Source organism: Corvus cornix, chromosome 18 (assembly GCF_000738735.6).
Source record: "Corvus cornix cornix isolate S_Up_H32 chromosome 18, ASM73873v5, whole genome shotgun sequence".
NCBI lineage: Eukaryota > Metazoa > Chordata > Aves > Passeriformes > Corvidae > Corvus > Corvus cornix.
The window spans coordinates 11,520,682-11,544,542 of NC_046347.1; the positions used below are offsets into that span (position 1 = coordinate 11,520,682).

At 60.9% G+C, this 23,861-nt stretch overlaps 3 protein-coding genes across 4 annotated transcripts in view; 2 read left to right on the top strand and 1 right to left on the bottom strand.

The window, feature by feature from the left end:
* The window catches only part of SLC38A10 (solute carrier family 38 member 10), a 30,553-nt gene extending 11,754 nt beyond the window's left edge, over positions 1 to 18,799 (top strand). Inside the window, exons 9-16 of the mRNA XM_039562020.1 lie at positions 1,378 to 1,489; positions 1,668 to 1,774; positions 7,087 to 7,240; positions 13,243 to 13,413; positions 13,702 to 14,163; positions 14,693 to 14,788; positions 15,420 to 15,599; positions 15,884 to 18,799. Coding sequence (XP_039417954.1) covers positions 1,378 to 1,489; positions 1,668 to 1,774; positions 7,087 to 7,240; positions 13,243 to 13,413; positions 13,702 to 14,163; positions 14,693 to 14,788; positions 15,420 to 15,599; positions 15,884 to 17,031 — 2,430 coding nt within the window. The 3' untranslated portion in view covers positions 17,032 to 18,799. The remainder of the gene's footprint in view (positions 1 to 1,377; positions 1,490 to 1,667; positions 1,775 to 7,086; positions 7,241 to 13,242; positions 13,414 to 13,701; positions 14,164 to 14,692; positions 14,789 to 15,419; positions 15,600 to 15,883) is intronic.
* NDUFAF8 (NADH:ubiquinone oxidoreductase complex assembly factor 8) lies at positions 18,791 to 19,382 on the bottom strand. The gene is made up of 3 exons (XM_039562060.1): positions 19,302 to 19,382; positions 19,086 to 19,196; positions 18,791 to 18,993 (listed from the first exon to the last, which is right to left on the bottom strand). The coding sequence occupies exons 1-3, from the start codon at positions 19,380 to 19,382 to the stop codon at positions 18,973 to 18,975; spliced, it is 213 nt and encodes a 70-aa protein (XP_039417994.1). The 3' UTR covers positions 18,791 to 18,972.
* Positions 19,383 to 19,667: 285 nt separating this feature from the next.
* TEPSIN (TEPSIN adaptor related protein complex 4 accessory protein) lies at positions 19,668 to 23,685 on the top strand. Of its 2 annotated transcripts, none has more exons than XM_039562047.1 (13): positions 19,668 to 19,767; positions 19,983 to 20,055; positions 20,303 to 20,394; positions 20,488 to 20,581; positions 20,730 to 20,797; positions 20,895 to 20,973; positions 21,085 to 21,156; positions 21,351 to 21,551; positions 21,637 to 21,808; positions 22,043 to 22,159; positions 22,290 to 22,368; positions 22,450 to 22,584; positions 22,854 to 23,685. In XM_039562047.1, the coding sequence occupies exons 1-13, from the start codon at positions 19,726 to 19,728 to the stop codon at positions 23,310 to 23,312; spliced, it is 1,683 nt and encodes a 560-aa protein (XP_039417981.1). In that variant the 5' UTR covers positions 19,668 to 19,725; the 3' UTR covers positions 23,313 to 23,685. The 2 variants fall into 2 exon arrangements, with proteins under 2 accessions (XP_039417981.1, XP_039417982.1); XM_039562048.1 differs by having other exon boundaries at positions 22,046 to 22,159.
* The last annotated feature ends 176 nt before the right edge of the window (positions 23,686 to 23,861 follow it).

The following is a 23,861-nucleotide window of genomic DNA, read 5'->3' on the forward strand; positions in this document are numbered from 1 at the left end:
AAAGCCCGTGTCCTGTGGCTGCTACTCCCTGCTCTGCTGGGGATTCCAGCTCTGGCACAGACACGTTACACAGCTCGGAGCCGAGGTGGTTCTTCCCCTCAGAAAGAGGGAGAAATGTGCTTTTGGAAGCAGCGGAGCCTCCTCATTTCCTGCTGCTCCAGCTGCCGTCCTTTTGCTGGCCAACTCATTGAGCTCAAGCTCCTGTTCCCGGCCTCGGAGCCCAGCCCAACCCCATTTCTTCTTGCTTCCTTGAGTGCCTGCTTATTCCTGCTCCGTTATTCTCACCCAGCACCTTTGTCAGCAGCCCTGGAGCAGCCCTTTCCCCTCCGGGTTCAGATGTCCCCTTCCTCCAGCCCCTCCCAGGCTGCGGTGCCGGCCCGGTGCAGGGGCAGGCAGTGGGAGATGGGATACAGCCCTCTCCCACACGTTCCACCTTTCCCAGGGCCAGCTCCTCAGCCAGCCTTTGTGACTGAAGCTGGTCTGTCTGCTGGAGACTGTGAGTCCCTTGTGGCAGTGGCGTGTTCTCCTCTGTGCATTGTGCGCACGGAGCGCGCCGATGGGATTCAGCAAATAACAGTAAGAGATTGTGGGAATGTTCTGAGGCCTTTGTGTATCCGCATAAATAGAAACCTCCTAGGCAGGAAATAAAACTTGAGCAATTTATAGCTCTAAATCCTGCCACTTCTGCCTGTGAGAAGCCCCCGGCTCTTTTCTCACGTTGGGAGGGCCTGAGGATGGGGGCAGACAGTCGGTGAGAGCCAGCGGGTGCAGAGGAGGAAGCGCTGGAAACACTTGGGAACACTTTGGATCTCGCCTGGGCTCAGCTCGTGGCTGGCTGGGCTCTGAAGGTGTCGCTTTGCCTTCCTCTCCCATCTGTGCAGCAGCAGAGCCGGGACCCGCCGGGTCTGCAGGGCACACTGGGGCCTCTGCCTTCCACATCTCCCACTCGAGGGGTGGGATGGGATGGGGTGGGAAGCAGAGGGCCTCTGGAATTCCTCCAGCAGCTGCCCAGCAGCACCCATTCTCCCCTGCCATCTCCCTCCCAGTTGGAGGAGCTGCTCCTGTGGCCTAGCTCTGCGAACATGGCCCTGCTCCCAGAGCTGCTGGGGAGCACCTCCCTAGCAAAGCCAGAGCTCTTCGCCTGTGAGTGCTCCCTCCTGCTGCAGCCCTGTGCTCCCTCCTCCTGCCCTTAGCCTTGGGCTGCTCTCTGAGTCCCTGCACGGGGAGTGGGCCGCAGCTGAGGGGATCACATTCGGGATGAGCTGGAGCTGCAGGGAGCATTGCTGAGGGAATTGCTGGGGGGCTGAGGGAATTGCTGCGGGGCTGGGGACTGTGATACAGGAGCTAAACTCTCCTCCTCCACCCTTCCCCTCCCAGCAGAAGGACGGCACCTTCGCTGCCGGGGGCTACATGCCCCCACTGCGGTTCAAAGCCCTGACTTTGGCTGTTGTGTTTGGAACCATGGTCGGAGGCATCATGATCCCGAATGGTGAGTGAGGAGCTGGGAACAAGGGCTGGCTGCTTTCTCTGGTCTCTGTTACTTGTTTTCCTGGCTGGGGTGACCAGACTCACACCCCATCCTGCCCGGGGGCTCTGGCAGCCATCCCGTGCTGCTGCTCTGGCACTCCTGGAAAAGACCTTTGCTGACTTTTCCTCTTCTTCCCCAGTGGAAACAGTCCTGGGCCTGACAGGTGCAACCATGGGAAGCCTCATTTGTTTCATCTGCCCAGCTCTTATTTACAAGAAGATCCACAAGAATGCGCTTTGTTCACAGGTCAGTGCTGATGCTGCTTGACATCCCCCTAAGCCCTCTGCAGAGCCTGGGAACGTGCTCCATTTGGCTGCAGCAGAGAAACTGCTCAGCACCTCCTCCAGCCTCCCCCTCCAGTCTGCCCAGTACATGTGGGAGCTGTTCTGGGTGGGTGTTCATCTTAGGGATGCACAGACAGTGGCAGAGGTGCTGGCCCAAGTTGGAGCACCAGCTCTTTCCGTCCCTCCAACAGCAAGTGAAACAGTCATTTCGTGCATAAAATGCTGCTTCCAGTCCTCCTCCTGGTGGGATTCAGGTTTTGGATCCTCAGAACAGGAAATCCAGGCAGCCTGTAAAACCTTAAAGCCTCACATCCCGACCTGCCCGGGCTGGGTAAAACAAACAGGGCTCCACGATGTGGTTTGTGCTGCCGACCCTCAGCCTTCTGCTTTCAACCAAAATAATAGTAAAAAGGAACACACACATAGAGGTGTTGCTTCAGGAGTTGATTTTCTGAGGGACTGGGGTCGTTCAGAGGCTGTTAGAAGTTTAACTTTTCCTTTTGCTCCAGTTTGAATTGGCCTCCTCGGGGACTGAAACAAAGTGGCTCTTTGCTGGGCTTGATCTCTGCTCCTGCAAATACCATGGGCTGAAATTAACAGGTTTGGGGGTTTTTTTTTCTAACAATAATTTAATCCACTGCCTTTTTCACAGGCCTCTGTCCCAGTCAGGACAGTGCTGGGCTGGGAATAAGGTTTTGGGCACAGTGCGGAGTCAGCAGGGGAGAGCAGCACGTTTTTGTGGGGCCCACAGAACTGGTGGCTTGTTCTGTGCTTAATGACTTGTGGCTTTGCAAACCTACGTGAATTTTTTAAGCAGGGTGTGGTTTTTTTCTTCCCTGTGCTTTCCCTGACACAAGGAAATAGTCCAACTTTCCAGCTTTCACTCTGAATTCTGACACTTAGCTCCGAACTTCTTTGAGTGAAACCCCGAGCAGGAGTCTGAATGCCAGCCTGGGTTTTTCAGGGAAACAAAGAGCACTTTCAAGAATTGCTTTCTATTCCGGCTGAGCCGGAGCGTTTCCCTGCAGTGCCTCGAGGCTGCACTCAGGACAGGCTGAGCTCTCAGCCCGGCTGCTCGGGGTGGGACACTGGGGCCCTCACAATGCCTGACCCCAAACCCGGTCACGAGGCTGAGGGAGATGTTTGTCCTGCAGAAATCCCCACAAAGGAGGAAGGGCTTATCTAAAGCATCAGCCCCTCGAGGGGCTGGCAGCAAGCTGTCCAGCCTTCCCTGAGTGATCCATTGCCTGTCAGGTTTGCATTCCTGCTCGGAGCGAGGACACACCTGCCTGCCCGAGCCGGGCTGCGCAGCACCTCCCCACCTCCACAGCCCAACTCGGAGCCCACCCTCTCCTCCTCCCTCCAGGTCTTTGCAAAGGCTCATTTATTCTTTCCCTGGAGCTCTGTCTTTGGTCTCCTCCTTCATTCCTGCTCTCCTTTGATCAGGTGCTCCACTCCATCAAAGTCAGCTCCTGAGGAAGGTGGCAGGCGGGGGGAGAGGAGACAGCCCTGGGCTCAGCTGTCCTTCCCTTCCTGTCCCTGTCCAAACAGCGTCCATGGACGTTCTCCCTCCTTCTCTCCTTCAACTTTAGCCTCCTTCAGAGCAGCGAACCTCAGCGCCAGCTTTTGCACTTCTCTGGGTTATCTTGGCTCTTGTGCTGCTGAGAACTGGCTGCTTTTATCGGGCCACTTCTGGCACCCAGCAGCTTCCAGTGTCGGGCAGGTGGTGACATGGAAGGTCAGGTTTTTACAGGAGGTGGTGCAAACAGAGGCTACGAATCAGGGATTTTGCACTAGAAGTAGTGAAGAGGATTTCAGGGCAAGGAGGGAAGTAGGCCAGCAAAGGGCTTCTGCTGGGGAATTGGGAATGACTGGAGCTGCTGCTCAGCCAGGCTGGGCTGGGAGTGCCCTGGTTGGAAGGGTTGGGTTGGAAAGGCAGGTCCCAGAGCAGTTCAAAAGGCTGGAGTCAGGCACACAGTGCTGTGAGTGAAGCAGGGAGAGTGTTCCCTTTCTTGTGGTTAAGCATCTGTTCCTGTAAAGGTCCGCGTCCCGCTGCTCCCGGCAGCCCCGGGTTTGGCAGAGCTGCCGAAGGGCGTGTGGGGGTCTGTGAACAGAGTGTGTAACTGCCAACAGGAAGGTGTTGCCTTCCCAGTGTTGACACAAGCTTGTCCGAGAGGCCCCTCCTAGGGAGGCCGGAGTTGCTGTTGTCCCAGTTGGGGAAGAGGAGCTGCCGGAGGTCAGGAAGTGACCCCTTGGCTCGCTCCTGTGCGGGTGGAAAAGAGATTCCCTCTGCCCTTCCCTGGCAGCGCAGGGGCCAGCACACCTTCCCCAGCTGCATGTCCAGGGGTACAGCCCCCCAACACAGCATCTCCGAGGAGGGACCCGGCGGTGACCGGGGCTCTGCATTCCTTCGCCGTGACTCCGTCCCTCGGAACGCTCCGTGTCCAGGAGGACGGGGATGGCGTCACGCCACACAAACGCAGCGTGTTTGCTTCCCGTGGCTGCAGGAGAAGGGCTGAGCTAATGGCTCTGCTGTGCAGAGTTGGAGTCATCTTCTGGGAGGAAGGAGGGCCGAGGGAGCGCGGCCGGCCGAGGAAACGGCCGCGTAAACTTCCTCTCCTGAATTCCCGTCCGTGCTCAGAGCATGGCTCCCGGGAGACAGGCCCTGGCCGTGCTGACCTGCCCCAGGGCTTTCCACAGCCTCTCGCCATGTCTGCTGAGAGGGGCTTCTGCGGAAGGGTCTCTGCTCTCGGTGGGATTGCTGGCTCTGGGGGAGATCATTCCCATGGCACCAGACCTTGGCTCAGAAGTGCCCTGCAGTGCTGAGCCTCCCCTCGCTCCAGGATCTCTGGATGCTGTGGGGATTGGTGGCTCCTCTGCCTGGATGGGTTCCTTGAGCCCCCGAGTCCTTGCAGCTCTCACTCCCATCCCTTCAATTGCCTCGGTGGTCCCCTGAGCACAATCCGCCTGCTTTTCCATGTCATAAGCATCTCCATGGAATTAAGCCAAATCATGGACCTCTTTATTCTGGTCTTCAGCTGGGGAGGGGGTAGGTGAGGAGGGGCGTGCCGGGGGGAGCTGGGTGAGGGCGGCTCAGGGCCAGCCCGGCCTGTGTGCGCCTGCCACGTGTGCCCGTACCCGCTGCTCCGGGAGCTCGCAGCTGAACTCCAAATGTGCAACAATCAAAGGGGTTTCAATCCGAGGCATTTGAGCCCCTGGTTCCCCACTAAGATAAGAAACAACAAAAATCCTTTTAAAGCATTTAATGTTTTCAGCCGTTTCCTACAGTTCCCTCCTCTCCCACGTTGCTCCTGGTTCCTGTGGCACCAGAATAGATCCTCTTTGTGGAAACGCTCTTCCTCTCCACTGTTGTTTCTGGAAGGTGCCAGAACAGCCTCCCAGGCACAAAATGCATTTGTGCCGGGGCCGTGGATTGTGGGAGGGGAGGAAGTGGAGCAGCTCGAGCCCAGGGCAGCAGTGCAGGACCTGCTGACTCGGCATTTGCCCGGGGGGTGGATGGCAGGATATCTGCTCTTTGTGCACCCCGGGCAAGGCAGGCAGCACATTCTGCTCCTGTTTCCTCTGCAGCAGCTCTAAGGTCTGGCCTCTGCTCCCTGGCCACGCTGCCCTTGATCCAGAGCTGCTCCACGTCCCGCCAGCCTTTTCCTTCCAGAGGCGTCGGGCTGTCTGCGGGGTGTGCTGGGAATGGACCCTCCGGGGTCTCCTGGGCCCAGCTCTGACCATGCTGCTCCATGTTTCTGGGCAACCTCCCTCAGCACAAGGCGGGTGAGGAAAGCATCAGCCCCTCCTCCCCCTCTGGAAGAGCCAGTGTTTTAATTCCTCCTTCCAATTTCACCTCTCCCCTTGATTTGCAGTTTTCTGGCAGCTTCCAGTGGTAGAAGTGCTCCCTGTGGCCATTCCTGGTTTTACCCATGCTGAGAAGCATCTTTTTGTTGTGCTTTTTGTGGAATGGGATGTAAATCTGCACAGTGAGGATTGGGGGAAGCAGATGAGTCATGGAATCATGGAATGGTTTGGGCTGGGAGGGACCTTAAAGCTCATCTAGTTCCACCTCCTGCCATGGGCAGGGACACCTTCCACTGTCCCAGGTTGTCCAAGTGCCATCCAGCACTTCCCATGACTCATGTGGAATTTGATCCTTTTAGATCAGTTTGTCATCACATAACAAGCTGTAAAAATTCTTTTGCTGCTCATCACTTTCTCCTTTTTGAGGTGGAGAAATTCCAAGAGCCCTTCCCTCTATGGGATCCAGATTCCATCCTTCTATTTTTATCCTGTTTGATCCTAGCTTTCTAGAAATCAGGGAGTCACTTCTCAGCAGCTTGTTGAGCCCTGGGACCAGGTCTGGTGTGTGGACATGTTACCCTTGCTTTCAAAACTAAGGATTTTTGAGCAGCTCCCTGGAATTGCTGGGGGCTGTAACCAGGCCAGGCTCCTCTGTGCTCAGCCAGACCCGGTTTCATGGAGTTCTCATGCTGGGAATACCAGGGAATGAGTCTTTGCAGCAGGACTTGTGTCTGCCATATGCATTTTCCTATCCCTGTGTCCTGTCCACTCACTTTTGAGCCCTTCCAATGCAGGAGCCGCCTTTCCAACAGCTTCCAGCCCCCGAAATTCCCATTCCCATGGCTCTGCACCCAAACAGGAACCTCAGCCAGGAGCAACTGCTTTTCCTGCCTCTCCTCTCCTCTCCTCTCCTCTCCTCTCCTCTCCTCTCCTCTCCTCTCCTCTCCTCTCCTCTCCTCTCCTCTCCTCTCCTCTCCTCTCCTCTCCTCTCCTCTCCTCTCCTCTCCTCTCCTCTCCTCTCCTCTCCTCTCCTCTCCTCTCCTCCTCTCCTCTCCTCTCCTCTCCTCTCTCTCCTCTCCTCTCCTCTCCTCTCCTCTCCTCTCCTCTCCTCTCCTCTCCTCTCCTCTCCTCTCCTCTCCTCTCCTCTCCTCTCCTCTCCTCTCCTCTCCTCTCCTCTCCTCTCCTCTCCTCTCCTCTCCTCTCCTCTCCTCTCCTCTCCTCTCTCTCCTCTCCTCTCCTCTCCTCTCCTCTCCTCTCCTCTCCTCTCCTCTCCTCTCCTCTCCTCTCCTCTCCTCTCCTCTCCTCTCCTCTCCTCTCCTCTCCTCTCCTCTCCTCTCCTCTCCTCTCCTCTCCCTGACGCATGTCACTGCGCTGAGGTTGGAATTGTGTGGAGGAACTGTGGGAATGCCGTGGGGAGCAGTCTCCTTGGTTTTCCTGTGCTAACTGTCCCTCTGGCACTCTGTGCAGATTATCCTGTGGATTGGGCTGGGAATGCTGGTGATCAGCACGTACACCACTCTGTCTGCCACTGAGGACACCCCAGTGAGGATGGAAGCAGTGGGCTTGGAGCACCTGGACAGAGAGGAGAACAGAATTGACCAGGATTCGGTCAAACTTCCAGGTATGTGCTTGCTGGAGTTGGGTTTCCCAGCCCTGTTCCCAGCTTCACCTCTTAAAAAGAAGGAGAAGGGTTTTGGTTTTTTTTAAGTGTGGCAGAAGCAGGGTAATTTCCAGGCAGCTCCGTATGTCTTCCCAGATTCCTGGGGCCTTTTCCAAAGAAAAGCTGCACTTTTGTCTGCAGGAAAAGCCCGCTGTGACCTCCAGTGGTACCTTGTGACAGTGGTTCTTTTGGGAAGGGAAAGGTGAGGTGCAGGCCTGGGATCCCCTGGAGGGACAGATCAGGGATCCCCATTTGGGATGAACACAGTGCCCGCCTGGCCCAGCGGGACTGTTCTCCCCCTGTGCCACCCCAAGGACCAGCCATCCATCACCCTCAAAGGTACAGGAATTTATGGGAACTGCCTCTTTTTTTGGTGCTGAGGATATAAATTTGGACTCGGCTTTCGCTCTGACAAAGCCTGTGATTATGCCTCAGCTTTGTTTACTGGTTCCTGTTATTTATTATTTGTTTGCTGGGGCTGCTGATGGAATTACGGCCGCTCCTCCCTTTCCCAGCTGCTCCGGAGCGAGGCCGGGGCGCGCAGGTGCCGCCTGACCCCGCGCTGCCCCTCGGCCCTGCCGCGTCCTGTTCCTTCGGTTCAGTTTTGTTTCCTTCTGCTCCTGTGGGGTTTTTTTTGTTCTTTGGAGGCCTTGAAATATCCTCGCGGAGATTGAGAGCGGAAGGGAGAAAGGGGCTGGCTCTTCTGGAGATTATCCTCCCTCCTCGTTCTTGGCCGGGTTCCTGCCCGGCAGCTTGGAGCGTCTCCCACACCGGTGCTGCTGCCGATAACATTCACTCTGGGGTTGCTCCGTGGTGGAGTTTACTTGTGGTTTACTGGTGGCTTACTCAAGGCTGTGTGTGCCTTCCCGGGCATGTGGATGCCAGTGAACTCCGAGCAAAAGATGCTCCCAATCCCTTAATGGAGCCCTCAGCAGGGCCGGGAGGAGGGATGCGATTGAATTCTTCCGTCTTGGTTAATTTTGGAGCAGTAATGGCCAAAGAACAGCTGCTCCTTTCAGGAGGAATCGCTAATGACACGTGTTCTGACTGGGAAAATAAAAAATCCCATAAAGCACGTTGTCCGCTGGAGTTTGCTGAATCTTCTCCCCTTCTCGGCGTGAGCCGGGCCGGCGGAGCGGGATGCCAGGCTCTGATCATCCGAGCGATCCCGGAGCCCGCCGGCAGCAGCTCTGAGTGCTGCTGGATTAAATAATCCCACCCGGGAGGAAGGCGGGTTTAGTGCTCCCGGGTCATAAACTTCCCAGGGAGGAGCCGTGCGGCTCCGAGGGAAAGCTCAGCTGTCCCCCGAGGTCCCTTTGGCAGTGGGGGCTCCATCCCCGGGGAGGAGGAGGAGGGGGGAGATGGAGCCGGGCAGAGAAGGGGGACAGGGACCTGCAGGGTGGACGTGGGGCTGCCCCGGGAGAGCCGCCGCTGCGGTTCCTTGGATCTGTGCCTCCCTGTGCCTCTGCAGGATGACGGCTTGACTAGCAATGAGAGGCGTTAAATGGTGCCCTTCATCCCCCGCCGCGGCTCCCCCTCGTCCTCACCCGCCTTGTTTTGCAGAGCAGGAGCCTGGAACGCGCCGCAGCAGCTGCATCCTGTCCTTCCAGGGGCGCAGGATGCGGGCTGGGCCGCCCCCGGCACCTGGGTGCCCTCCGGATGGGCCGTATTCCGCACTCGGGGCTGCAGGTGGGTGCTCAGCCCCTTCCCCAGGGCACGGGCTGCCTTGTGCCCCTTCCCTGGCTGCAGGGTGGTGCTGCAGGCTCCTTTCCTGGCTGGAGGGTGCTGCTCCCAGCCCTTTTCTTGGCTGGAGGGTTCTTCCAGACCCCTTCTCCCAGGTTCAAGGTGCCTCCGTGCCTCTGGGACAGGGTGCTCAGCCCCTTCCCTGGGCACAGGGGTTGCTCCATGCCCTTTCCCGGGCTGCCCCATCCAAGGCAAACTGCAGGGCCTTTCCCCAGCGCTGCCTTCCCCGCCTGCCTCCCGCCTGTCAGCGTGTGAGAGGAGTTTTATTGGCCTCTTTGATGTTGTGGAGCCCAGAACTGGAGAGACTTTCATTAAAGCCCTGCCCCGTGGGCCTGGGGATTATGAATATTAGAACATTGGCCTTTTATGTGAACACGTATTGACCAGCAGCCTCGGAATCGTGTTTTTCCTAACGACACCCAAGTGCCCATTACAGCCCCAGCCTGTGGTGCTGGAGGTTTTACTGTCAGCAGCTCTTCGGGAAAGGGATAAAACCCCTTCCAGCCCCGTCCTGCCGCTCCGCGCCGCGGCTGCGCCTCTGTTAAAAGGTTGCTAAGCTGCCTCTGAAAGCTCAGGAAGGCAATTATCCATTTAAAAAAAAAAAAAAAAAAAGCTAATTAGGCAATTTCTCTCCGTATTTAAAGCACCCTCGAGGGTCTCGGGGGGGATTAAGATTTTGTAATATTTTTCAGCTCCTTACTTGATCGTTGCTGCTTCATCTTCTCCCTGGCGTTGTGCAGTGTTGGGTAACAAAGCCCTGATTCAGGCTCCTTGTGCAAGAGCCCTTTTCCCGGTGTGCCGGGCACCGCGCTCCAGCCATCCTGGTGTCCTGCGGGATGGGCTGGGCTGTGTTACATGGATCGGGGCAAAATTTGGGGTTGCGTTTGGCGCGCGGCTTCCCTGCATCCTCCATCCCCACATCCGTGTGCTTGCCCCCTAAAAGCGACCTGCCCGAGCCAGGCTGGGTTCCTGCCGGCACTCCCGGCCAGAGCAGTCCTGGAGATGTGTGGAACGTGGCTCCTGCATCCTGCTTAGCTGCAGGAACAGCTTGGCTCCGCGGCGGCTCTCCCTGGTGCTTTGTGCGAGCGAGCTTTTAATAGTGCCTGTGACACAGAAAAGGAACCAGCAGCCTCTGGTAATTTGGGTTGGTTTTTACTGCTGGTGCGTCAGGAGACAACTGTGAACTAATTTCAGGGATGCCATTCCATAACCTTGTGAAATCTGGACCCGTTTCGGGGGGAGCGAGGGCTCCTGGAGGCGCAGCTGGGCCGGGGGCTCCCCGGGGAGGGCCTGTCCCTGCCCTGCTCCGGGTGCTCGGCGCGTCCGAGGGCAGCGTTTGCCCCCAGCCCTCTGCCCCGCTTGTTCGGCTCCGTTTTCCTTGGCAGGAGCTCCTGGATCTTGCTCCATATCATGCGATGAAGGAATTTGAGCAGATCTGGAGCTGCACTGGCACGAGCAGGTCCTGAACCCCGCGTCCCTGGTCAGCCCTGGGGTGACGCTCTGGAGTGGGTGGTGTGTCCCGGAGCTCCCTGTGCTGTCCCTAAGGCTCCCCTGGATTGGGGGCAAGCACAGCGGGGCCCATCCTGCTGCCTCTGCCCAGGGCAGGGGCTGTGGAGGCACATTTCGGCTCTGAGAGGCTGGAAAAGCGTGTGAGGAGGGATTTAGTGCCTGCCTGGGACCATTGCAACGATCCGAACCAGGAGTGGGGGGAGAAGGGAAGCTTTTAGGTTGCTAATCATGAAATTTTATGGCAGCCTAGAGAGGCTGTTGGCAAACCACAACACACCCAGGCACGCACACACACAAATCAGCTGCAGGACGCCCCGGCTTCCCCTTGTGTGAGCAGAGCTGCCGGAGAGCCGGGGGGTCAGAGCGAACCCTCCCAGTGCTGCCTCACACCCCGGCCTCTCCTTGGGAGCCAAAAAGCTTTTACAGCCTCTCAGGCCTTGCCTGTAAAGTCCAAGGCTGCTCATAAAACGTGATGAGGCGCAGCGTTGCTGGAAGATGCTCCAAAGGGACCTGGAGGGCAACAAGACAGGCAGAGCCTGAGCAAAACTGTTCCCTGCAAAGTACCCGGAGCCCCGGATGGATTTCCAGGCAGCCCAAGAGGTTGTTAATTCACGCCCTGATGATGAACTTAATTTTGTCTCCCACTGAGCAAATGACGGCTTAGAGGCAGCTTGGCCTTATTGCGGCGTGGAGACTTTTGGGTTTGTGTTTTGTTTGTGTTTTGGGCTTTTCCTGCATTGTTTGCAGAGTGGGGAACGTGCCTCTGCCTGATTTATGATGGAAGCTGCCAGGGACACTCCCGGAGCAGAGCGGGGCCTCCCCCGGCCCCTCGGGCTGCCCTGGGCCCGCGGGGGGTTCACCTGCTGCTCTGGGCAGGGGAGCTGCTGGGTTTAACTCCTCCTGTTCCTGCCTGCAAGGAAACCTTCCTCCCTTCTTCCTTCTTATTTCCTCCCCTCTTCCTTTTTATTTCCCCCTCTTTCCTTTTTATTTCCCCTTGAACATCATCTCGCTGCCTCGGCTCGTCGTTCCCATCTGCTGTGGGAACAGCCCTGTCTGTGTCGGGGTTCTCTGGATCTCCGATCCTCTCCAACCAGAGCCATCTCCCGCCTCCATGAACCAATTAATGACAAACTTTCCTCCAATAGAGTAAATAATTTCTTGCATTGGGGCCAGGATTGAGCTGGGAACATCCGCAGCCGTGCCGAGTGTTCCCCTCCCCGGCCTCGGCCTCCCGCTTCCCAGGGCCCCCGGCCAGGGCTGGGCACTGGTTCCTGCAGCCCAGTTTTTCCTGAAAAGGAGGAGTGTCCTGCCCTGACTTGCTGAACCCTGGGAAGTCCCTCAATGGAGAGGGGGACCCTTGGGTACTAGACTTGAATTTCTCAGAAAATCCAAGTCCTTTTCGCCTCCCACCATCATTCCCGAAGCAAAGGAACGTGGAAAGCCGGCCAGCCCCACACACATCCCTCCTCTGGGCGTGGAGCTCCGGGCTGGAGTCCGGGTTTCTGGAGAGGCTCAAGGTCCTGCTGGCACAGATCCCTCTGGGCCAGGAGTTTGTACTTAATTTTTTGTGAATTTTTGTTGTTCTCCCCCCCCCCACCCCAGCTCAGGCAAGGCCCACGCAGCTGAAGTTGTGGCAATCCCTTCTTTCCCATGAGTTCATCTCGTAATAAATCGCACCAGCCCTGCGGAGGGGGAGGAGAAAATGGAAAGATGTTTATAGAATTAATTCCCCAAAGGAAATCACACGGGGGAGGGCGAAGGGGGAAGAGTTGGGAATTTTTTTTTCAGAGGATAGAATTTATTTTTTTTTTTAAGTTTTTTGGATGGAAAAAAATCTGCAGAACAACTTCACTGCTGGGAAACAATTCGATTTCCTTCTCTGCTGCTCTCCACAGGAAGAGTTCACTCCCTGTGTGGGTTTTCTGCCATGCTGTGGGTGGAAGGGACCCTTCCCATTCCATGGAATGTGCAAAAGATTCCATGTGGAATACGCTGGTCATACCAGTGCTGAACACAGTGACTGGTTTGACTGGGATGTGTCTTCCAGAAACATTCCATCTCTTTGAGGGCAAGGTGGGGGGAAACTCCCCCATCTCCCTCAGGAGTTTCTCCTAATTAATGCCTGTTTAATCCCCCTCTTCAAAACTTCTGCGGGAAAAGGAAACCTCCCCACCCCTCCTCCGAGAGGCGTCTGAAGGGCTGTGGGAACACTCCGGCACTAAAAGGGGGGAAAAATCAAAATAAGAGCGGTTTTAAGATGTTTCACAGCATACAGCAGCGGGGGAGCGGGGACTGGGCTGGACCCCAGCTCGGGTTCTGGTGTTGGGGGGTTCGGGGCTGCATCCCAGCTCTGTCTCTTCCAATGCCGGAGGATCCGGGTCTGGATTCCGGCTCGGTGTCTCCTGGAGCCGGGGGTCCGGGGCAGGGAGCCGGGGGGATGCTACCATCTGGTGGCACTGGCTCGCAGCAGCAGCCGGCTCCATCCCGGCTCCATCCCGGCTCCATCCCAGCCACGCTTCCCTGCCGGCAGCTCCATGAAAACCCATTACAGGGAAAACACCAGCTGACCCCGGAACAAAAGCTCCCCCAGCCCCACCGTGCTAAGGCTGGAGGGAAACCAGTGGCTGGGCTGGGTGGGTGAAGGGGGCTGGGACAGACACGGAGACTCCCAGATCCCCGACCTCATCCCTGTCCCCATCCGGTGTTTGCAGAGCAGAACCCGGTGGTGGAGGAGCCCGAGGATGACCGTGATAAACCCAAAGTGCCCGAGGAGAAGGAGGAGATGGAGCAGCCACAGATCAAGGTGCCTGTGCAGGTCGCCAAGAGGGAGGAGGAGAGAGGAAAGGTGGAAGAGAAAGTGCAGCTGGACCGTCCCGATCAAGGTAAAGGTGATCCTGGGAAAGGGGGCTGGGTTGGGAGCTGGGGGTGTGAGCTGTGGGACTGTTTCAGATACAGATCCTGAACTCTGCTCCTTACCCTCCTCCCCTCAGTCCACTTCCGTGGTGGTATTGGTGGATTGAAGGTGATTTAGTGTCTGATGCTCTGGAGGCTTGTTGGGAATGTGGCCTCCAGATGAGGGAGAGAAGGCAGGGCTGGACAAGGGCAGCATGGAGCTGGGTGTACTGGGTGTACTGGGAACCTGCTGCCTCTGACCCTGCCTGTCCACCCAGGGATTGCCCTGCCTGTGGGGGAAGCTCATCGCCACGAGCCCCCAGTCCCACATGATGAGGTGGTCGTGGACATGGGGCGGGAGCGGGAGGAATCCAACGAGAACAAGGTGGCTCCCGGAGGAGCCAAGGACCATCTGCTGGAGGAGCCAGCCAGGCTGAAGTCCCAGAAGGAGGCACCGGGCCCAAAACAAGGGAAGGAAGTGGTTGCTGAGAACCAGCAGCGGGGAGGGACTGCCGGGCCCGTCCCAAATCTGCAGAAGGTCCCGGAGGCAGCAGTGCAGCAGGGTGGAAGGCCGCCCTACAAGGATCTGGAGCCAGGGAAAGCCAGGCTGGAAGGAAAGGCACAGGTGGCCGTGCCAGACGGTGACACCGCCGAGGCTGCTGACCGGGACAAGTCACAGCTCCAGCTCCCCAGGAAAGCAGAGGAGGCTGAAAAGTCCATGGAGAAGGAAGCAGACCCTGGTAAGCTCCTTCCACGTCAGTTCATCTGAGCAAGCTCTTCTGGGCCTGTAATCCCCCTGGAGACGGGACAATTTGGTCATTCCCATCTCCATCCCGGTGCTTCCTTTTAACTCCACGAGTGGAGCACGTGAGTGTGCACAGCCCCTCCGGCAGCTGCTGCGGGAAAGGAGGAATCTGGTGGCTTTGACAGCTACTGCAAGAGCTGTCAAACAGTTGTTCGCTACCCGCCAGAATGTCAGGTGCCGTGCTGTTCCTGCACAGCTCCCAAATCACCGGGGACACGGAGCCGGGAGATCTTGACAGGGAACACATTGCCAAGTGCCCATCTAAAAGCCAGTTAGAGCTGTTCTTGCATGTTAATTGGCCGAGGTAGTTAGTGCTGGCTCGCTGCCACCAGGCATGGGATTGTTAAATATTGGGTTTATTACTTCCCTCGCAGCCGTCGGGTTGGATACAAATGGTGCCGGACGACGCGGAGGCGTTTTAGGGAACATCTGCACTGACAGCAAAGCTCTGTCGTCCTTTGCAGGTGAAAAGCAGGAGCTGCCCCTCCCAGAGAGAGCAGAACCGCTGGAGAACCGCAACACTGAGGAGAAACAGGAGAAGGTGGAGACCAAGCTGGGGGGTGAGTGTGTGTCCCAGAGCGTGCGGGGACGGGGGCACCCGGATCCCCCTGGATCCCTCTCTTTTGCAGGACGGTGTCTTGAGGCCACAGTCCCTGCTACAGTGGCAGCAGGTGGTGCCTGTCCCACCTCTGGCACACCTGGCAGGGCTACCTGGGGACCTGAATCATGCTGGCAGCTGGGCCCGGCTGCTCCCTGGTGTCAGAGCCCTGGGAAGAGGGAGACAGGAGTGAAACCGCTCCGGCAGCATGGTGGGAGGGGCATGGGCAGGGGCACATGGGGACACCTGAGGACATCACAGGGAAAAGCCCAGTCTGCTCCTTCCCCTCAAGGCTCCGGCTGCTCTGTCCCTGGGGCGTCGGAGCTGGAGCTGCAAAGCCCTTCCTCAGGCTAAGCTCCTCCCTCCAACCTCTGCCTGGCAAGGGGGGGTTGGAGCCTGAGCTTGGACTTGTGTGCAAGGCCCTTGCTCTCATGCCATCCTCTTCCAGCTTCCTTCTCTGTCTTCTGGCAGGGTTTGTGGAGTCGGATCTTCCTGCCAAGGAGAGCCCCTGCAGCCCATCCAGAGCTGACATGATTTCTGAGGGCTTTGGGTCACAGAGGTTTTATTTCCTCTCTCTTTTTCCCCTTTTCCAGAAGCAGGGCCAGCAAAACTGCTGGACCACAATGTGCTGCTGCAGGTGATCAAGGAGCAGCAGGTGCAGCACAAGCAGCTCCTGGACCAGCAGGCAAAGCTGCTGGCGGTGATCGAGGAGCAGCACAAGGAGATCCACCAGCAGCGGCAGGAGGAGGGGGCAGAGGAGAAGCCAAAGCCAGGTAAGGACATGGCTGGGGAGCAGGACGTCTCTGTGGGGTGCTCAGGGCTCAGAGCGTCTCTAAAATCAGGCTGGGAGAGATCTGCATTCCTTTGGCACATGGCAAAGTCCACTGCACAGCCATTTCTGGCTTTGGAGGTGGGGATGCAGCCCCAAGCATAGGGATAATGCCCCACAGCTCTGCTCGTCCTCCCATGTGGCCTCATCTCGTGTTGCACAGAATGTGGTGGCAGGAGAAGAGAATGTCCTGAGCAAACCCTTTTCCATGTCGGTTTTGTCCCGCAGCGGAAGCGCAGCCGGAGCCTGCCGTGCCCCTGTCCAGGAGCAGGGAGGACGAGGGGCTCGGAGCCAAGGGAGACACGGCCGGGAAGCCGCTGAGCAAGGAGCAGACGGAGCAGCGCCCGGGCCAGCAGCCCCCTGATTCCACCAAGCAGCAGAGGGACATTGTGGGGAGGCTGGAAGAGGCTGGGCACAGGCGTGACATTCCTGTGGTGCCTCCCAAGGAGTGGAAGGTGCCGCTGCAGGAGAATGACAGAGCCGTTAAGAATCCTGCGGAGAACCGGGATCCCCTCCACGGGGATGCCCAGCGTGTTCCAGCAGCCAGAAATCACCTGGAGAAAAAGCCCTTGGCAGAGGATTTGGGAGGAGAACGTGAAGCCAAAGCTGGAAGAGATGTCCACGAGAAGAAGAATTTCCTGAAAGCCGTGGAAGCAGCTACAGCTCCCATCCAAAGAGAGCAGCCGGGGGCTGCCAAAGTTCAGGGAGTAGCAGGAAAGAGTTTGGAAAGAGACTCAGGAATAGACCTTAAAGCCAAAGCTCTGAGTCAGGTGGAGCCCAAGGACCTGGCAGTGGTGCCGGACTCTTCCAGTAACAGGAATGTGGCAGTGAGGGAGCAGCACCCCCGGGAGCGGGAGCGGCGGAGAGGGGCGGAGGCCGAGGGAGCGGGCGGGCTGCAGCGGGGCCCGCCTGGCCATGGGCACGGGCAGGAGGAGGATCCCCGGGAGGAGCCGCGGGGCCGGCAGGGCCGTGGGGATGGGGGTCCCTCCAACGGCGCCGACAGGAAACCCGGCCCTCAGGATGCTCCAGCGCCGAAGCCCGAGAACAGAGCGGCCACCCCCGGGGATCCGCAGCAGCCGGAGCGCGACGTCAAACCCAACCGGGACCTGAAGCTGCAGGGGGGCCTGGACCTGCGCCGCAGGAGACGGGACCTGCTGCCTCCCGACCAGGAGGAGGAGGAGGAGGAGGAGGAGGAGGAGGAGGCGGCTGCCCCGGGAGCCGGGGGGGTCCTGATCGGCCTGAACCCCCTCCCCGATGTGAAGGTGAACGACCTGCGGAGTGCGCTGGAGACGCGGCTGAGCCGGGTGGCCGAGGGCGCGCAGCACCTGGTGCGCAGCCGCCACATCCAGCAGGTGACACAGGACAGGAGCCCGTGACGTGGCTGTGGCCGTGCTCCACAGGGAAGGCTCAGGCTCACCAGTGGATTTTGGGCCGTTGCTCAGGCATGGAGAGATCTAAGCCAGCAGCACTTTGCTGGACGCAGCGCTCGGATCCACAGGATCTCCTTGGATTCCTGAGCACCATCCTGGGGGCTTCCACGGCGGCACCCCCAGCGTGTGCCTGCGGGTGGCCAAGGGGATGGCGACACTGGAAGCGACATTCCTGCTGTCCCCTGCCTTCCAGAGCTGCCATCCACCTCGGCTCCCTGCCAGGCCGCTGCTCCAAGGGCTCCAAGGACCTTTTCCAGCATCTCATCCATATCAAATTGCCTTCTCCAACCATCTCCCAACTCCTCTCAGAACCGGGAAGGGGCTTCATCGCCCCGGCTGTGCCGAGGGGACCTGGGATCCACACCTCGGGAAGGACTTTACCCCAGAGAGCCGTGAGCTGAGGACCAGCGGAGCCAATGCTCCAGTGTTGCATCGGGAGCAGAGCCTCACGTGTTTGGGACACAGTGGTGGTTTAGGAACCTCATTTAGTAGAAATTCTGCCTTAACCGGGCACAACTCCTGCCGTTGTGCTGCCTCTCTCCCAGGGATGGGATTTCTTGGCCACGCACTGGAATCACACGGAGCTCTGCTCCCGCTGCCCTCCCCGGGTGCTCCTCTCCGTGCTCTCCAGCTCCACTTCCCCTCTCCAAAGTGCTTTAAGAAGCTCAACTTCCCCCCCAACCCCTCCCAACCCAGCTTGATTCTTCTGCTGGAGGTGAGTAGTTTGGGAACAAACGTGGCAGAGCCAGGTGGATCCAGGGGCTCGGCTCATGCACACCTACCTCTTCCTGTGTTCCGTGTGCTCTTCCCAGCCTCTCCCCACCCTGTTCTGCATCCAGACAGGTCCCTGCTCCACCTCTGGAAATTTGTTTGGTGAGTGAGGAAGGGAAGAGCTTCCCCAAGAGCTCTGTGTTGTTTCAGGCTCCCAGTGATTCATCCCGTGGGTTTTTTGGGTTTTGTGTTTTTACATCCTGACCGGTGAATGTACGGAATCCAATCCCAAAGCTCTCCCTAGACGGGCTGAGAATTTCCAGCCTGGAGCCCTCAGACCTCATCACTGTGGTGGGTTTTATTTCCCGACCTCCAAATGTCTTTGGCGACCTCGAGTCTGTGTCCAGTGGGACCCTGCAGAGCTGGGACGGGGTGGGACTGCCCCTGCCTGGTGCTCCCACGATGTCACAACCCAGAGCCACAGGGAAGCGGCCTCGGGAGTCCTTTGGGAAGAGCGCCCGGAACACTGTGGCCTTAAACCCCCTGAACATCCCAACGAGCTTCTCCATTAACGCTGTCGTCAAGCACAAGCACCACGGCCGAGAGCCCCGGAGCCGCTCCAAGAGGCAGGGATGGGCTCTGGAGCTCGGCTCCAGGTCTGCCCTGGGGAGATGGATCCGGGCTGTGGCACCAAGCAGCCTTCCTGAAGTGAGAGGGAGCCAGAGCCCGATCGGCTCCTTCATCCCCTTTGCCGCCGGCTCCTGCCCCGCGGGGTCAGACCCGCCTGTTTGTTGTTCTCCGTGTGAACATAAGGGACCAAAGATGCTCCTGACATTCCTGCTCGTGGGAATGGCGTGGGCACCCCGAGCTGGGCTGGAAGCTGGCGGGAGCTGCCTTGTCCCGCCGGGAACGGCTCCCCCGGGGCGGGTGGAACGCTGGGAGGGAAAGCCCGGAGCGCGGGCTGAGCCCATCAATAAAATAAGCTGAAGCATTCTGATCTGAATTCCTCTTTTTAATAAATAAAAATCGATCTGTGACCCTCACCCAGCCCGGGGCTGGAGCCGGGGAGCGGGTGGCAGCCGGGGAGGCCGCGGGGGCTCCGTCATTTGAGGACAAACCGGTGGGTTTGAGGGTTTTATTACCCCCGAACGTCTCCAGGCGGGGGCGGCTCCGGGGTCACTTCGGTGTCGCCTTTGCCTGCAAAGAGCCGCAGTCAGGACGGGCCTTGGACGCCCCCCTCCGCCGGCAGCGGGATCGGATCTGGGACGGGGACTGGGACAGAGACGTACCGCCCGAGCGAAGCATTCCCGCAGCGCCTGGAACTCCTCCAGGCACGCGTCCCGCCGCAGCTCCGCCGGCCCGGCCGCCGCCGCCGCCACGCACCGCCCGTAGGCCGCGGCCTGCGGGAATCACACGGGACGGGAGCGGGGGCCGCCGGGACCCGCCGACCCCAGAGCCGACCCCGGAGCCGGCCCCTGCAGCCGCCCTGCGCCCCCCGGCCCCACCTGGTCCCCGCAGGCCGCCAGCGCCGCCGGGAAGCGCCGCAGCCGCGCCCGCGCCCGCAGCCACACACCGCGCCCCGACATCGCCTCACCGCACGGGCGCCGCCATGCCCGGGCGGCCGCGATTGGCTGTCCGCCCCGCTCGTCACACGCCGCGCTCTTCTATTGGGCGGTAGCTCCTCGAACTGAGCCGCTTCTGATTGGCCGCTCGGCACGGGCGGCTCTGATTGGCGGAAATGCCGGTTGTTTACTTCCCGCCTCCTTCGGGCGTCAATCCCGTGGGGCCCTTCCGGCTGGATCCCCGCCCCCTCTCGCCGATGATTGGTTGAGCGGCAGAACCTCGCCCTCTGATTGGTGCAGAACAGCTTCCGGGGGGCGGTGCCCTGACGCCGCTGAGGGGCCGGGCAAGGCCGGTGCCGGCAGTGTCATGGCGGCTCCGCTGCGGGACCGGCTGAGTTTCCTGAGCCGGGTACGGACGGGGGGTCTTGGGGGCTGGGAGGGGGCTGCAGGGGGCGTGGCGTCACTGCCCACCCGCGACGTCATCGCTGCACCCCCCCACGGCCTTCTACAGCGGTCTCACACAGCCCTGACGGGGCCGGGCCTTCCCCTGGGCCTCGGTCCAGTCCCCGCCACCGGGGTCCGGGTCGGGTCCGCCCCCTCTCACGCCGCCCCCTCCTCCTCCAGCTGCCGGTGTTGCTGAGGGGCACAGCCGACGACGACACCCCCTGCCCTGGGTACCTGTTCGAGGAGATTGCCAGTATCCTTCGGGGAGCCGGGAGGGGCCCCGGGCAGGGGTTTCCCCGGGCAGGGAGGGGATCCCGGGACAGGGGGAGTTCCCCGGGGCTGCTCCAGGCCGTGGTGGGCGCTGGAGGTCTGCGGGGCTGGTTGTGGGCAGCTGTGGTACTATGGGCCCTGGCTGGGACCCTGTGGAGGGGCTGAATTCCTGGCACTCGGGGGGCTGCTGGTGCCCTCCGGTCCCGGCTGGATCCCTAACCCGTCCCTAGAGATCTCCCACGAGTCCCCCGGGAGCAGCCAGTGCCTGCTGGAGCATCTCCTCACACGGCTGCAGAGCAGCTCCTGCCACGTCAAGTTGAAGGTGGGTCCGTGCTGGGAGCACTGGGCGGGTGATGGGATGGAACCCCCCGCTCCAGGGAGGGCAGCTGTGACTTGTCCTTGTCCCCCGAGCCAGGTGCTGAAGATCCTGCTGCACACCTGCTCCCAGGGCTCCCCCCAGTTCGTCCTACAGCTGAAGAGGAACGCCAACTTCATCCGAGAGGCCGCAGGTAATGGGCTGGGGGCACTTGGGAGAGCAGGAACAGCCCCATGGAGGGCTGGAGACCTCAGAAGGGCTCCTGCTGCGGGGGCTGTGCCAGGAGCGGGGTCCTACCCCACCTGGGAGCATCCCCCATGCTCCCCTCTGTGTGTCTGCAGTGTTCTCCGGGCCCCCAGACCCCCTCCACGGCAACAGCTTGAACCAGAAGGTGCGGGCTGCCGCACAGGTGGGTGCTGGAGGGACAGGGCAGCCCCCAGCCCCCTCCTCTGGGGACTCCGGGGTTCCCAGCGCTGCCTACGCTCCTTTCTCTCTCAATCCCGCAGGATTTGGCCACCATTCTGTTCTCGGATGCGCCGCTGCCGCAGCCCCTGGCGCTGCCCGCCCGGCCCCCGGCCCCTGCCGGTGAGCGCAGCCCCCCCGGGATGGGCCCTCGGTCAGGGGGGCAGGGAAACAGCAGGAAAGGGGAACCCTGAGTGCCTGTGCTCCCTCGGACATTCCCTGTTTCTCCCCCAGGGATGGGCTCCAGCCCCAGCCCCTGTGGCTCCCTGCAGGGATTCGGCTTCAGCAGTGACAAAAGCGGCTCCGGTGAGTCCTGGCCGGGCCCTCACTGAGTCCTTTCCCACTGGGAGCTGGGGCAGGGCCATGGGGGTCACTCTGTGCCTCGTCCTCTGAGCTGCCAGAGTTCCCTCCCCCCCCTTTCCCAGCCTGGAGCCCAGTGTTGGGGTGATCCCCATGGGGCTGGGCTCCCGGAATTCTCCCAACATCCCAGCCCCTCACAGCTTCCACAGGGGAGGCCCTGCTGAGCAGCCTCCAGCGAGCAGCCGAGGCCGTGGCCCAGGCCGTGCTCCCGGCGCCGGGGGGGCCCCAGCGGCTCCGTGGGGACCTCCCCGAGGACACCTACGAGCCCGTCCGAGCCCCATCCCCAGCCAGCAGCCCGGCCATGCCACCCCCGGCTCCTCCCACGCCACGCGGATCCCGAGGTGGGTCCTGCCGGAGCAGCCAGGGCAATCTGGGGGGTCCCCACCCATCCTGGGGGGTTTCAGCTCAGCACCACTGTCCCTGCAGTGAGCCACCAGCCGGGGCTGGCCGGGGGTGGCTGGGAGGAGGCGGACAGCGGGCACAGCTCCCGGGAATCCTCGCAGGGCAACGAGCGGAGCCGCACCTCAGACTCCGGCAGCAAATCCGGCAGCGACAGCCGCTCTGGGGCCAGCCGGGAGCTGAGCCACGGGGCTGACAGGTGAGAGGGGCCCGGGGGGCTCCCCTGCCCTGGGACTGTCCCAGGTGCGTCCCCAGGAGCGCTGCCCTTGTTTCCACACTGCTAATCCAGAGTGTGTGCCTCCTGGGATGTTCGTCCTGCCGGGCATGGGCGGGCAGAGCTGCTCTGGGTGGGGGTCCCTGTCTGTCGGGGGCCGTGCAGGGCCCCCAGCAGGAGTAAGCAAGTGGCCCCTGCCCCCACGAGGTGTGTCCCCAGCAGGGTGGACGCTGACAGCCCGGGTGACTGCCGGCGGGAGCTGAGCCTGGTGTCGGGACTGATGCGCGGGGCCAGGGTCTTCCTCACCAGGGAGGAAGCTCAGCACTTCCTCAAGGAGTAAGTGATGGAGGCAGGTGCTCTTTGGGGCTGTGGGGGCTTCTGGGGGGCAACCTGAGTCCTTCCCTGGCTACCTGGGCCTGCACCCCCGGGATGGGAAGGGGCTGCGGTGACCCCCATCCCTGTGCAGGTGTGGGCTCCTGAACTGTGAGGTGGTGCTGGAGCTGCTGGGCCGGGCGCTGGAGGATCCCAGTGACAGCGTCCGCATGGTGAGCACAGCGGGCTCCCCGGGGAGGGCTGGGGGATGTTTGGGGGCCTGCCTGGCTCAGCCACGCTCCCTGTTCCCACAGAGGTCCATGTGTGCCATCTCTGCCCTCGGCTGCTCCGACCTGCTCTCCCCGGAGCAGATCTTCACCGTGACCCGGCAGCGCCTGCAGCACCTCAGCCAAGGCAGCCCTGGGCCTGTGGCCAACCGAGCAACAAAGGTGACTCTGGGGACAGCCCTGTGCCCAATCCCCAGGGTGGGGGCTCCTGGGATGGGTTTGACAGCCCTTGGGGGACACACAGCTCTTGGGAATGGCTGCGTGTATGTCCCAGAGGGGTGGGATCTTTCCCAGGAGCGGGGAGCCTGGGTGGGGTGATGCTCCCTCTGAGCCCTGGGAGGGAACACGGGACAGTCCCTCTGCCTGGGAAAAGGTGCCAGGGCCAAGCCCCTTTCCCGAGCCGCCCTCACTCCGCCCATCCCCTGTCCCAGATGCTGCGGCAGTTCGAGGCCCTGTGCCGGGCCCAGCCCTCCCCGAGGGCCCCACGCCCGCCCTCAGCCCCCTCGGTGGGCTCGGCCGAGGACCTGCTCGTGGACATCCCGGCCCTGGCGCACGAGAGCTTCCTGACCCCCCTGAGCCCGGCCCCGACCCCTGCGGCCCCCACGGCCCCCGCTGAGGAGCCGGGGGTGGGATCGGAGCCCCCCGGGCAGCCCGGGGCCGCGGTGCCGGCCTGTCCCTGCGAGCAGGACGGGGGGAGCAGGCTGGCAGGGCACACGGCGGCCCCCAGCCTGTCCCTGTTCGCCGGCATGGAGCTGGTGGCCCGTCCCGGTGCGGTGCTCCGGCCACACTCGCCACCGGCGGAGCCACAGACGCCGTCCCAGCCCCAAGATGGGGGGTCGGACATGGAGGGCACCCGGCAGCCATCGGCCTTCGCCTTCCTCAACATGTAGCTGCTGTCGGGCCCCGGGGGCTGGGGGGCTGTGCCCCCCTCCCTGCGGGGCCTGCGCTGTCCTGGTGCCTCAGGGGGACACGGGCTGTGAAATGGCCGCAGGGGCCAGGGCTTCCATCAGGGGACAATGCCCCTCTTGCTGTCTGTGGTGTTCCAGGGCAGGCAGAGGGGTACGACCTCTTGCTCCTCTGAGCCGGACGGGGGTGTGGGACCCGCTGGGACTGAGCTGGGGGTGCTTTGGGGACCCCAGCACGGCCATGAGCGCTCTTGGGTGGCCCCCAGCTCCAGCCTGGGCTCTGTGGGGGTGGGGTGGGAGAAGGCACTGTCCCCATGGGGCCGGGACCCACCAATAAACCCCCACTCGGGTCTGGGAATGTGTGGCTTCTTCCTGCGCCGCTGATGGAGCCTGGCCCATGGCTCCTCCTGGCCCGCAGCCCCACATTTTCCTATAGCCCCATGGCCGCCCAACAGCCCCACAGCTTTCCCCCTACCCCACTGTTCTCCCCCACCCCACGGCCCCTCTAGTAGCCCCATGGTTTCCCCTCTTCCT

Coding starts and splice junctions, on each gene's coding strand:
- NDUFAF8 (XM_039562060.1), bottom strand. CDS start 19,382: ATGTCGGGGCGCGGTGTGTGGCTGCGGGCGCGGGCGCGGCTGCGGCGC. Junction 19,197..19,301: donor TGGCGGCCTGCGGGGACCAG/GTGGGGCCGGGG, acceptor TGATTCCCGCAG/GCCGCGGCCTACGGGCGGTG. Junction 18,994..19,085: donor GGGAATGCTTCGCTCGGGCG/GTACGTCTCTGT, acceptor GGCTCTTTGCAG/GCAAAGGCGACACCGAAGTG.
- TEPSIN (XM_039562047.1), top strand. CDS start 19,726: ATGGCGGCTCCGCTGCGGGACCGGCTGAGTTTCCTGAGCCGG. Junction 20,056..20,302: donor CCTGTTCGAGGAGATTGCCA/GTATCCTTCGGG, acceptor ACCCGTCCCTAG/AGATCTCCCACGAGTCCCCC. Junction 22,369..22,449: donor CCAGTGACAGCGTCCGCATG/GTGAGCACAGCG, acceptor CTGTTCCCACAG/AGGTCCATGTGTGCCATCTC.